This window comes from Hylobates moloch, unplaced genomic scaffold (genome assembly GCF_009828535.3).
Source record: "Hylobates moloch isolate HMO894 unplaced genomic scaffold, HMol_V3 SCAFFOLD_9, whole genome shotgun sequence".
In the NCBI taxonomy this organism is placed as follows: Eukaryota; Metazoa; Chordata; class Mammalia; order Primates; family Hylobatidae; genus Hylobates; species Hylobates moloch.
In genome coordinates, this window is record NW_026652284.1 from 123573118 (window position 1) to 123583947 (window position 10830).

General features: G+C 55.4%; 1 protein-coding gene across 4 annotated transcripts in view; it reads right to left on the bottom strand.

The window, feature by feature from the left end:
- TOP1MT (DNA topoisomerase I mitochondrial) overlaps positions 1-10822 on the bottom strand; it is a 25936-nt gene extending 15114 nt beyond the window's left edge. The window contains exons 1-4 of one of the 4 annotated variants that reach the window (XM_032760600.2): positions 8283-10822; positions 6018-6197; positions 4831-4946; positions 2943-3064 (exon numbers count right to left, since the gene is read on the bottom strand). In XM_032760600.2, the coding sequence (XP_032616491.1) occupies positions 2943-3064; positions 4831-4946; positions 6018-6197; positions 8283-8404 (540 nt within the window). In that variant the 5' untranslated portion in view covers positions 8405-10822. Of the gene's footprint in view, positions 1-2942; positions 3065-4830; positions 4947-6017; positions 6198-7649 lie in introns of all 4 variants that reach the window. The other 3 variants (XM_058444586.1, XM_032760601.2, XM_058444585.1) reach the window with 3 other exon arrangements.
- Positions 10823-10830: the final 8 nt, after the last annotated feature.

Genomic DNA, 10830 nt, shown 5'->3' on the forward strand with positions numbered 1-10830 from the left:
TCACCATGTCTGACGGACAGACACGCGCTCTCACCATGTCTGACGGAGGCGTGCATGCGACAGGCAGAACCTGCGCACAGTCCCGTGGCCCCGTGAATAGAGCCTCTCCCCGCAGACCCCACAGATAGAGCTGGTTCTGTTATTGCAGGTGTGGAGTGTGGTGGGGCAGCCAAGGGCACAGTTCTCCAAAAGCAACTTCACAACAAGTCAGTAGTAAAACTGGCTAAAACCTTTGACCCAATAATTCCACTTTGAGATCCATCCTAAATAAACTCTCCACTATGAAAACCAGGATGACGACGGCACTAAGGGCAACTGCAGAAACGCCATGACCAGACAGAGCAGGATACATGGTCGGGAGCTCATTTGGTGAACGTGACGGGATTCGTGAGGGCAAAGTCTCAGTCCATACGTGCTGCTGCAACAAAATCCCGGGGACTGGTCAGTTATAAATCACAGTCACAGCTCTGGGGGCTGGAAGGCTGGGATCAGGGTCCCAGCATTTGACGTCTGTGGAGGGCTGTCCCTGCTTCTGAGAGAGTGCCCTGAAGGCTATCCTCACACAGTGGAGGGGGACAGAAGGACAGAAGGGGCCCAGCTAATTCCACCCAGCCCTGCCCTAAGGCCTTAAATTAATCCTAAGGGCTGCAAGGCGGAGTCCTCACAGCCCAATCAGCTCCTAAAGGCCCTCCCTCTGTCCTGTAGTGCTGGGGACTCAGTTTCAAGGTGAATTTTGGAAAGCACAACAGAAAACAGTTTGATGATGATCTACCCATGTGGAGACTAAGCAGGATAAAATGCTAAGTGGGGAAAACATGACATGCACACTGATCACACTCACGCGAAAACTAGTGCCCAGGAGAAGCCAGGACACGGGAACAGGAGACACTGACCTGAGGGAGAGCCGCAGATCACAGGCAACTGTTTCTCCTTTCATTTCCTACACAACAAAAACTCTGCACAGCCCATGGCCAAAAGCCCAGGCTTGCGGGCACCAGCTCACGGTCCCAGTCCAGGCTCGGCCACTTAGGCGTGAGACCTCAGGAGCTGCTGCTAAACGTGTCTCGCTGTGGGATGGGGACGATCTGCCTCTTCCGAGGAGCTCAGGTATGACACCATCTGTGCCGGGATGGAGCCCTGCTCGGCCATAACCGCAGGCTCAGGGTCTGTCCCCTGTCTCCCAGGGCCGTCGGATCTGCCACCCACTCCTGTTCTGCTGCTTTGCGACACTGCCTCCCTTCCTAGCTCTGCTAGTGACTGGAAGAAGTGCTGACCAGGGGGAGAATGAGGATGCCGGGCAGCTGGCGCCACCTCACAAAGCTGTCGTGACAGGCAGGGGGGTGGCATCAGGACAGAGGAAGAGGGTCCAGAAGCAGAGCCCACACAGGGGACAAGGAAGCACAGGCTCCAGCAGCTGGCTTGGGGCAGTCAGACACCCACACGCAACGCACGAGCCTCGGCCTCTGCCCCACACTGTAACCACAATTAACTGAGTCCCACCTAAACCAAGCCGACCTCGATGGAAACCTAAAACTGAAACTTCTAGGAAAAACATAGGAGGAAATCTCTGTGCTGCTGAATTCAGCAGATTTCTTAGACAAAACAACAAAAGCACAACCTGTGACAAAACACGAAACGTGGGACCTCATCAGTATTCCAAACTCCTGACCTTCCAAAGACATCGTTAAGAGAATGCAAATAGAAACCACAAACACCGTGAAAAATTTTTTGCAAATCATATTTCTGATAATGGACTTAAAACAGGACACAACAGTACTCACCATAAAAGACAGATTGATAAACTGAATAACTAAGTTACAATTTTCTGTTTGGAGACCTCACTGAGAAGCGAAAAGGCAAAGTCTGGAAGATGATGTTCACAGCATGTGCATCTGGCAAAGAACCTGCATCCAGAACGCGTTTTTAGAACTCTGTTAATACATCAGCGAGGAACATGCAAGCAACTCGATTTTTTAAATAGACAGAAGTTCACAAAAGAAAATATTGAAATGACACATCAGTACACCAAAAGATGCTTAATATCACTTGTCATTAGGGAAACGCAAACCACACCACGGTGAGGTGTCACTTCGTGCCCACTAGAGAGGTGCCTCGCACCCGCCGCGGGTGTGTCGACAGTTCAGCCTGGTGTTTCCAGTAAGCTGGACACACATGTAGCTCGTGACCCAGCAATTTCACCCCAAGTCCTGTCAGAGGCAATTCACACGTATGTGCCCTCACCCACGTGGGAATGTTCATGGCAGCTTTACACATGCAAAGGAAATTAATCAAACACCCATGAATAGGGAAATGGACTAGCGTGAGTCACACAACGGAGGAAACGCGACCTGGCCAGAGCCAGGCAAGTGCTGCGGGACAAGCAGGTCAGGGGCGAGCCTCGCAGGTGTGGTGCAGACAGAAACCCCGGAGGGCACAGAGCCCACGGCACACACATAAACCCAGTCAGGCCATGGGCGAAGGGCAGTCACCTTGAAAATGAGCAAGGAAAAATCCTTGAGGCAGCACCCTCCCCTCCAAAGAGCTTCTCGCCAAACATGTCTTTCTGGGGGCTAGCAAGTGGCACGTGGCCTCCTCCACTCTCCTTCTTATATGCCAGACCCCTGTCCTTTCAGTGGTCCATGGAGTAAGGCTACCACAAGTCAGGCTCCACACCCACAGCCTGCCTGGGAAGGGAAAGGTCTGAGGCACACTAGGCCGGACACACTGGCACCGCCTATGGTCCCAGCTACTCAGGAGGCCAAGACAGGAGGATGGCTTGAGCCCAGGAGCTCGAAGCTGCAGAGTTCCATGATCGCACCTGTGAGTGGTCACACAGGGGCCACAGAGAACTTGCAAGGGGCGTCCAGAGGCAGCACTGCAGAACCGCAGGCGCCTGGCCAGCCAGGTTCAGGACAGCTGTGGCGGCCGCCCAGGATACCTACCTTTCGCCAGTCATTGAAGAAGTTCTTCCGGAAAACCTCCTTTGTTGTGTATTCATGATCTAACATCCTCCCATAAAAAGTGGCGACCTCCTCTGCTGCCACGCTCAATCTCACGGGCTTTCCTGCAGGCATCGAAAGACACGTCGCATGATAGAGCGGCCACAGGCTCGGCCTCCAGCTGACATGACTTCATTGCTTTAAACTACGCTTTCGTGCGTACTATGCCAAGAACAAGAAGCTAGGCCTTATTGTGTAAGTTCAGAAGCATGTTCTGCATGACACACGACAATCAACCTACGTGGAGGTGACGACCACAGTGATCTTGAAGTGGGTCGTGAGAACACTGCAGAAGATTTCAGGCGCTACTGATTTCTCCTCCTTTACCACTTAACTTTGCTACTACTTTATATTACATGAAAATGGAACATGTACAATTTTAAAACACACCAATTTCCACAAAATTACACAAGCAAAATAAAAATTAAGGCTTCAAAGCAGAACACTGAATAACTAGGTGTAACCTTCTACAACTCTGCTGGCCTCTGTCCCACCATTCCCTGCGTTTTATTCTAAGATCAGTATGGTTTAGAGATGCAGGGGCTGAGCTGGGACCAGGCGAGCAGAGCGAGAGGCTCGTGGTGAGAACGAGAGTGCTCACCAGGAATTCTTTCAACTGCATGTCTGAAAAACTTTCATAAGAAAATTTTAGAGAAATAAATGAGTAATCATTTGGTAACAAGGAAGAAGGCATTCCTGGTCAACAGCAGCAATCCTTCCCCAAACTAGCTTCTCAGGACAGAGGACAAGAGGCCCAGAGGTCAGCAGCACAGGCCCGAGGGGCTCAGCTCCCGCCGCCCCTGTGTCGAGGCTTGGCCCCACTGGGCCCCACGCGACACCACTGCTCCCCGGACTGTCCACCACGGCCCTGCACAGGCAGTCCTCGCCTGCCACGTCCCTCCTGGCCAGGGAGGTCCTGCAGGGCCGCTGTGGGGCAGGCGAGGCGGCCACTACATCAGGACAGGGGCACAGCGCGAGATGCTCAGTAAGGCCCCATGGCGTCCCGTGGGCAGCCCCAACAGACACAGCTAGAACCTCTGTCCCTGTGGAAGCTCCAGTACCGCTTCAGAGAAACAGGCTCTGAACAAAATATTGTATCAAAGAAGCTCAGCAAACTCAGGTGTGCATGTGTGGAAGCTCCAGTCCAGCTCCGAAAAAACAGGCTTTGAACAAAAAATTGCATCAAAGGAGCTCAGCGAACTCAAGTGTGCATGTGACTCGGCAGGGGGCCCACGGGAGGGCTGGTGGGAGGGGCAAAGCATGGCATGGGGGCCCGCCCTGGGGGAGAGAAGGATGCCTTCTAGCAGAGATGAAGAAAATGGGCTGAAGCAGCTAAAATCAGCAGCACAAGAGCCAAGCCGAAGCTCCTCGGCCCTGGGGTAGAGAGGAGGGCTCAAGGGCAGGAGGGGTGTGTGGCCCCTGCTGACCCAGAGCCCCCGGGTCCTGCCTCTGATGGTGGCTCGGCGCTCATGTCAACCACGGGCTCCGCTTCTTGCTGAGAATCACAAGCTGGTATCAAGCAACCGTTCTGCCATCCACGTGCGTACACGCAGTGTACGTACTGTGTATACTCAGACCACACAGGGAACACAGTGGTGTGGGGGGAGGGAGGGGGGGTCAGCCTTGCCCAGAGGGTCCTGGACACAACAGGCACAGCCAGTGCAGGCTCCGCAGGAAAGGCAGGGACAGGAGCCCCCGAACTGCCACCCTCTGAGCATGGGTCAGTCGGTCAGCAGCCCCCATGCACCACCTGCAAGAAGAGGGCACAGAGCACTCATAGCCGGAAGCCTGCAGCGGGGCTGAGGGAGCGAGCCACTCCCTGCATCCTTACCATCATAGAAGAAACGCACTCCACTGGGAAGGGGCTCATATGGGGGTGCAAAGTACGGGCCCTTGTGCTCCAGCTGTCTCCACTTCACCCTGTCTTCGTGCTTCTCCTCCTCCCACCTAAAGACGGAGACAGGACATGTCACTCTCCTGGGCCAGGCCCTGCATGAGCCTCTTCCCCCCTCCCACGGTGGCTCCTCCCTGTGGCTCCCAGCAGGCGAGCAGTGTGGCCTCCACCTCACAGGGCAGGAAAACAAGGCCTGCAGAGGGAGGCAACCCCACCTGACCTCAGACCCCATGCCCGTGCACCCGCCCATGCCCCACCCCCGCAGCGGCCCGTGTGCTGCTGAGTCACGGATCCCACCGAGCCAGCTAAGCGGGAAAGGCAACATGCCTCTCCCAGGCTCTAGGGCCTCTCCCCAGATGGGTCCCTTCAGAGCCGGTCTAGAATCCTCGGGAACCTCTCCAGGGGACCGTTTCATTTGCTAAACAAAGGACCTGGCTGCTTACGAGAGAGCCCTGCCTCTGAGGAGCTGGGTGGAGAGGCACCACAGCAGGGCGTAGGACCACTGCCCACAGAGGATCGGGCAAGGTGGAAGGGTGGAGGAGGCAGGGCACGGAGGGGAGGCCCTAAAGCCAGAAGCCTCAGGGGTTTTCAGGGAAGGGCTCCTTTTGTAAGGCACTAACACAATGAGGCTCCACAGGGCTCCCTGTCAAGGTCCCCCTCCCCCGGGCACCCCCTCCTGGCAAGCCCAGCTCTGGAAGTTGGGGGGGTGGAGGGACACAGCCAGCGTGGCGGCTACAGCCCATCCTAACTCTCCACGCCAGTCATCATCTATCCATTGAGGCTCCAGGCAAGCCCAAGCCTGCCCTGAGCCAGCACTGCACTGGGTCCTGCAGATGCAGATCACCAAAACCCATACGAAGGGCTCAACTGAACCTAGACACTGAGATGGGCCTGGGAGAAGAGGAGCGAGACGGGGCATGGCTGGCAGGCAGTGGGCAGGCTCGGTCAGCAGGGCTGCGGAAAGAGCAAGTCCAGCACCCAGGATGGCCAGTGCAAAGGCCTCTGTGGGAGAGGCTTTAGCGGGAGGGTGGGAGCACCATCAGAATGGGGGAGAGTGAGATGGGCACGCCTTCTGAGCCTTCCCCAGATGCATAAGGACAGAAGGTTCCAGAGAACACCCCCACCTGCCAGGGCCAGGAGACCCGCACGTGACCCCAGTCAGGTAGTGCTGTTGGGGGCCTGGTGGGCCTGGTGGGCCTGGTCGGCTGGGATGAGTGCCCTCGGAGCAACAGGAAGTCTCTGAAGGGTCTGAGAGGGGAAAGCATGTGCGACAGACATTTCTGAAAGGGCCTTTCTGGCTGTTTCTGTAGAGGAGAGAATGGGCAGGGTTAGAAGAGGTAGAGACGGAGCTGATAAAGTAGGGAGAAGTTAACGGGCTCAAGAACCTTCCAGGGTGGAGCCGGGTGTGGTGGCTCACGCCTGTAATCCCAGCACTTTGGGAGGCTGAGGCAGGCTCAGGAGCTCAAGGCCAGCCTGGCAAACATGGCGAAAGTACAAAACAACTAGCGGGCAGATACTGCAGGCAGCTGGAGCCTGGAGGGAGAGTCGGGGGGAGGGGGGTTCTGCTGACTCTGCGGAGCTTTTCCACGTCAGGTGAGACCAGCCTCACCTTTCTTACAGGTTTTAGGAGTTCAAGAGAGCCCACCAGCCCTAATACAGCATGTCTAGGGTGGGGCTGATAGGAGGCTGCACCACTAAGTGCCTGAAGGATGCAAACCTAGACAACGCCTTCTTAGAGAATAAGGGAAGATGGATCACGTCGGGTGTGAGAAAATGTGAAACCACATGTATCTCAGAACTAACTGATAGGAGCCAGGCGCGGTGGCTCACGCCTGTAATACCAGCACTTTGGGAGGCCGAGGTGGGTGGATTACTTCAGGCCAGGAGTTGGAGACCTGCCTGGCCAACATGGCAAAACCCCCATCTCTACTAAAAATACAAAAATTAGCTAGGCGTGGTTGCGGGCGCCTGTAATCCCAGCTACTCAGGAGGCTGAGGCAGGCTAATCGCTTGAACCCAGGAGGCAGAGGTTGCAGTGAGCTGAAATTGCACCACTGCACTCCAGCCTGGGTGACAGGGCAAGACTTTGTCTCAAAAAATAATAATAAAAATAAAAATAAAGAACTGACTGACAGTAACCCTGACTGCCAAGTTCTCCACAAAGCCTCTAGGGTAGTCACACCATCAGTCTCATTTCACAGATGAAGACACTGAGGTGAAACAACTTGCTGACCAGCGGCCAGGCAGGGCTGCAGCGCTGGGTGTGCACTCAAGCCCAGCTGAGGGCTGCACGTTGTAGTGACATTCTTTCACCCCTGCAGAGACCAGGATACCAAGCACCATCATCAGACACAAGCTAGCTTTCAAAGCCAGAGATCTTGCTCCAAACCCACCTGTCCCACCTGGGCGACTGTAGCTCGGCAGCACGTTTTGGAAAGCACCTACCTGCCTGTGCACCCTCGGAGAGATGTGCCTCAGTGCAGGGCCCACAGCCAGCCCCAGCTCCACGCACAGGCCAGAACTCCCTCCTCTCAAGACACCCTCCCCCATCTGGGCTCTCTTTGGGTCCCAAGCTCCTGCAGGCAGACAGGACATTTCTGCGACATGGCCCCAGGCAGCTGTGCAGGCCCTCCGCTGTGAATGGATATGCTGATAGCGCACCACCAGGTCACAGAGACACGCCGCGCTGGAAGCACTAAGTGAATGATGGTAAACCGTGAGAACGGGCGGGAACTCCCGCAGGATCTCCCACGCACCAGTGAGGCTGTCAACTCTCCAGCTCTTCGGAAACCTCCAGCATTTCATGTGCAGAGACCCATCCCCATGCGGCTACCCCAGGCCCAGTATGCGCCGGCAGGGCTTCTCACATGTCCCCCAGGAAAGCGCCTGGGACCACCAACGGCCACCAGGGCCACTGGATCCATGCGGCGTGTGCCTGGTGATGTAGATACGACAGTGAGTGCCCGCGGTCATGCAGAATCGGTCCTGGAGACAGCCCGGGAACCGACTCCAGGAAAGAACGGGTCTCAGAAGACCACGCACAGCAACATAAGCTTTTTATAAAGCACCTAACCAAACCCTACAATGTTGAGGCCCAGGCACAGCTACACAAATGATGAAACCACAAGCGGAAAAAAAGAGGGGAGATTTCCCCAAATAGGGTTGGTGGGGTAGTGCCTGGGGAAGCAGGGGCGACGTCATGGCGGGGCCTGTACACCCCGGGGAGGAGGCGGGCCGGTCACACCGCGGCACGCATGCTCTCCTGGCCCGACTTTTGGGAAAACCGGAAGCAGGGCAAGGCCGTCCCACGAGGCCTGTCACTCCCCTTTCTGGACCTACGCCAGCCCGGTGCTCAGGGCCCTCGCCGCCTGCTCACTGGGCTACCTTACCTGGCTCCACTGCCCTTCTGCGTCCTGCGCGAGCCCGGGACGCCCCGGGAGGCCTGGCGGCGGGAGACCTCCCCGAACAGCGTCAGAGCCGCCCGGAGCTGCAGCAGCCGCACCACGCGCATCTGCCAGCCTCCGGGAAAGGGAGACAAGCTGGGCCCCGCCCCAGCGGCCCGCCCCGCTCCGCCCCCAGCGGCCAGCCCCGCCCCCGAGCGCGGCCTCCGCCCCTAGCGGCGCTCATCCCAAGGCTGGGCGGTCTAGGCCTGCACGGGGGTGCGGCAGCAGGACCACTGACTGTCCTGCCGGCCTCCCCCTGGTTTCCCTGCCTTCGTGGTCCAGCGCCCCTTCACGCTGGGGCGGGGACCCAGATCCAAACCCAGTCCCACTGACCTCTGCAGCACAGGGCTGGCTGTCAGGATGCCCCACAGGTCACACGACCAGGCCAGTGAACTCCTGCCCAGGGCTTGCACACAGCTCTCTCCCAGAGCCTCTGAGGGCAGGGGCACCTGGCAGGTCCTTCCTAAGTACATGCTCCGCTGCTCGGGAGAAGGGACCTCACAGCCTCAGATGGGCCCCTACCTCATCCCCTACAAACGGCAGCACTTCCAGGACACAGAAACAGGCAGAAGTACCTGCTCTCCAGCCCACAGCAGCCCCTCAGAGGTGGTGCCTCTGGACAAAGGTCACAGGAAGTCCTGCAAAATCATCTCTGCCAACCAGCCTCTCATTCCCAAGGAGACCAGAGACCAGGCACAGCTGGAGCCTCCTTCCTGCACTCGGTCCCCAGCGCGACTGCTGACCCTGACCAGGGTTTAACCCCAGTGTCTTCACTGGGGAGCATGGCCAAGGGGCAAAACCTCTAGACCAGCACTTGGTGGCAGGCCCTGAGCCACAACAGGCCACACCGCTCACCTCTAGCAGCACTGCAGCCTTGGTCTTCTCCAGTAAAACCCAGACACCAGGACCGTGGGAAGCAGATGAGTTCACATGCATTCCGCACTTTCACTGTGACCGTTGGTGGGAATGCAGTAGACACGGGCAGGAAAGGAGTCCGGGCTGCCACCGCACACCCTCAGCGACCCTCCCCTGCCACCAACTGACAAAGTGTCCATGTCATCTAGCTGCTGGAAGCCACGGGCAGAGGCCGAGCGCTGGCTCTCAGGGCCCAGGCAGACCTGGTAGGTGTCCCATCATTTCAGAATGAGCAGCTCAGCAATGGAAGGTACACACACACCAGGACACAGCAGCTGACTCTCCGGGTGGGCCACCTCCTCCCAGGGGCTGCAGAACAGCGATGCATATTTTTTCAGATAACCCTTTCTACAAACCAGAAGAGGGCCTTGGCCCAGGCCCACCATTCCTTCAACAGAATCCCGAGGTCAATGCGTTTTCCAGTTCAGGTTTCTAAGGGTTTTTCATTTTTTGTTTTTTGCTTTTTGTAGAGATGGGGTCTCCCTATGTTTCCCTGGCTGGTCTCGAACTCCTGGGCTCAAGTACCTCGGCCTCCCGAAGTGCTGGGATTTCAGGTGTGAGCCACCATGCCCAGTTGGTTCCTCAGGTTTTGTAAGAGGGAGTGTGGCAGGACAAAAACCCCAAGATTTCTCAGTAGATGCAGAAAAAGCAGCAGACAAATCCAGCACCATTTCATGATAAACAGAATGGAAAACCCACTCAAGAACAGAACAGAAGGAAACTTAACCTGAAAGCGGCATCTACAAAACCCCACAGCTAACCTCATTTGCCAGAAGAAAGACTGGACGCTCCTGCTGAAATCAAGAATAAGACTAGGATGTCCACTCTCACCACTGCCTCTCAACATGGTAGCAGAGGCCCTAACCGAGCAAACAGGCAAGCAGATGAAATAAGACACCCAGATCACAAAGAAAGAAGTAAATTATCTCTATTTGCAGGTGGCATAATCTTGTATATAGAAAATCCCAAAGAATCCACAAAAATTGGCCAAGCACCATAGCTCATGCCTGTAATCCAAGCACTTTGGGAGGTCAAAGCAAGTGGATCACTTGAGCCAAGGAGTTCAAGTCCAGCCTGGGCAACACAGTGAGACCCTATCTCTATAGAAAATAAAATTTAAAAAAAATCCACAATAACTAGTAGAGCTAATAGATGAATTCAGCACAATTGTAGGGTACAAGATCAATATGCAAACATCAGTTGTATTTCTAGCCAGTAGCCATACGCAAACTGAAAATGAAATTAAGAAAATAATTTACAATAGCATCAAAAAATAAAATACTGCACAATAAATTTAACAAAGGAAGTATCAAGCTTATACTCTGAAAACTGTAAAACATTGCCGAAAGAAATTAAAGACAGCCTAAATAAATGAGCAGCCATCCCATGTTCATGGACTGGATGATTTCATATGGTTAAGACAGCATTGGCCGGTGTAGTGGCACACGCCTGTAATCCCAGCACTTTGGGAGGCCGAGACGGGCGGATCACGAGGTCAGATCGAGACCATCCTGGCTAAAACGGTGAAACCCCGTTTCTATTAAAAATACAAAAAAATTAGCCCAGTGTGATGGCGGGC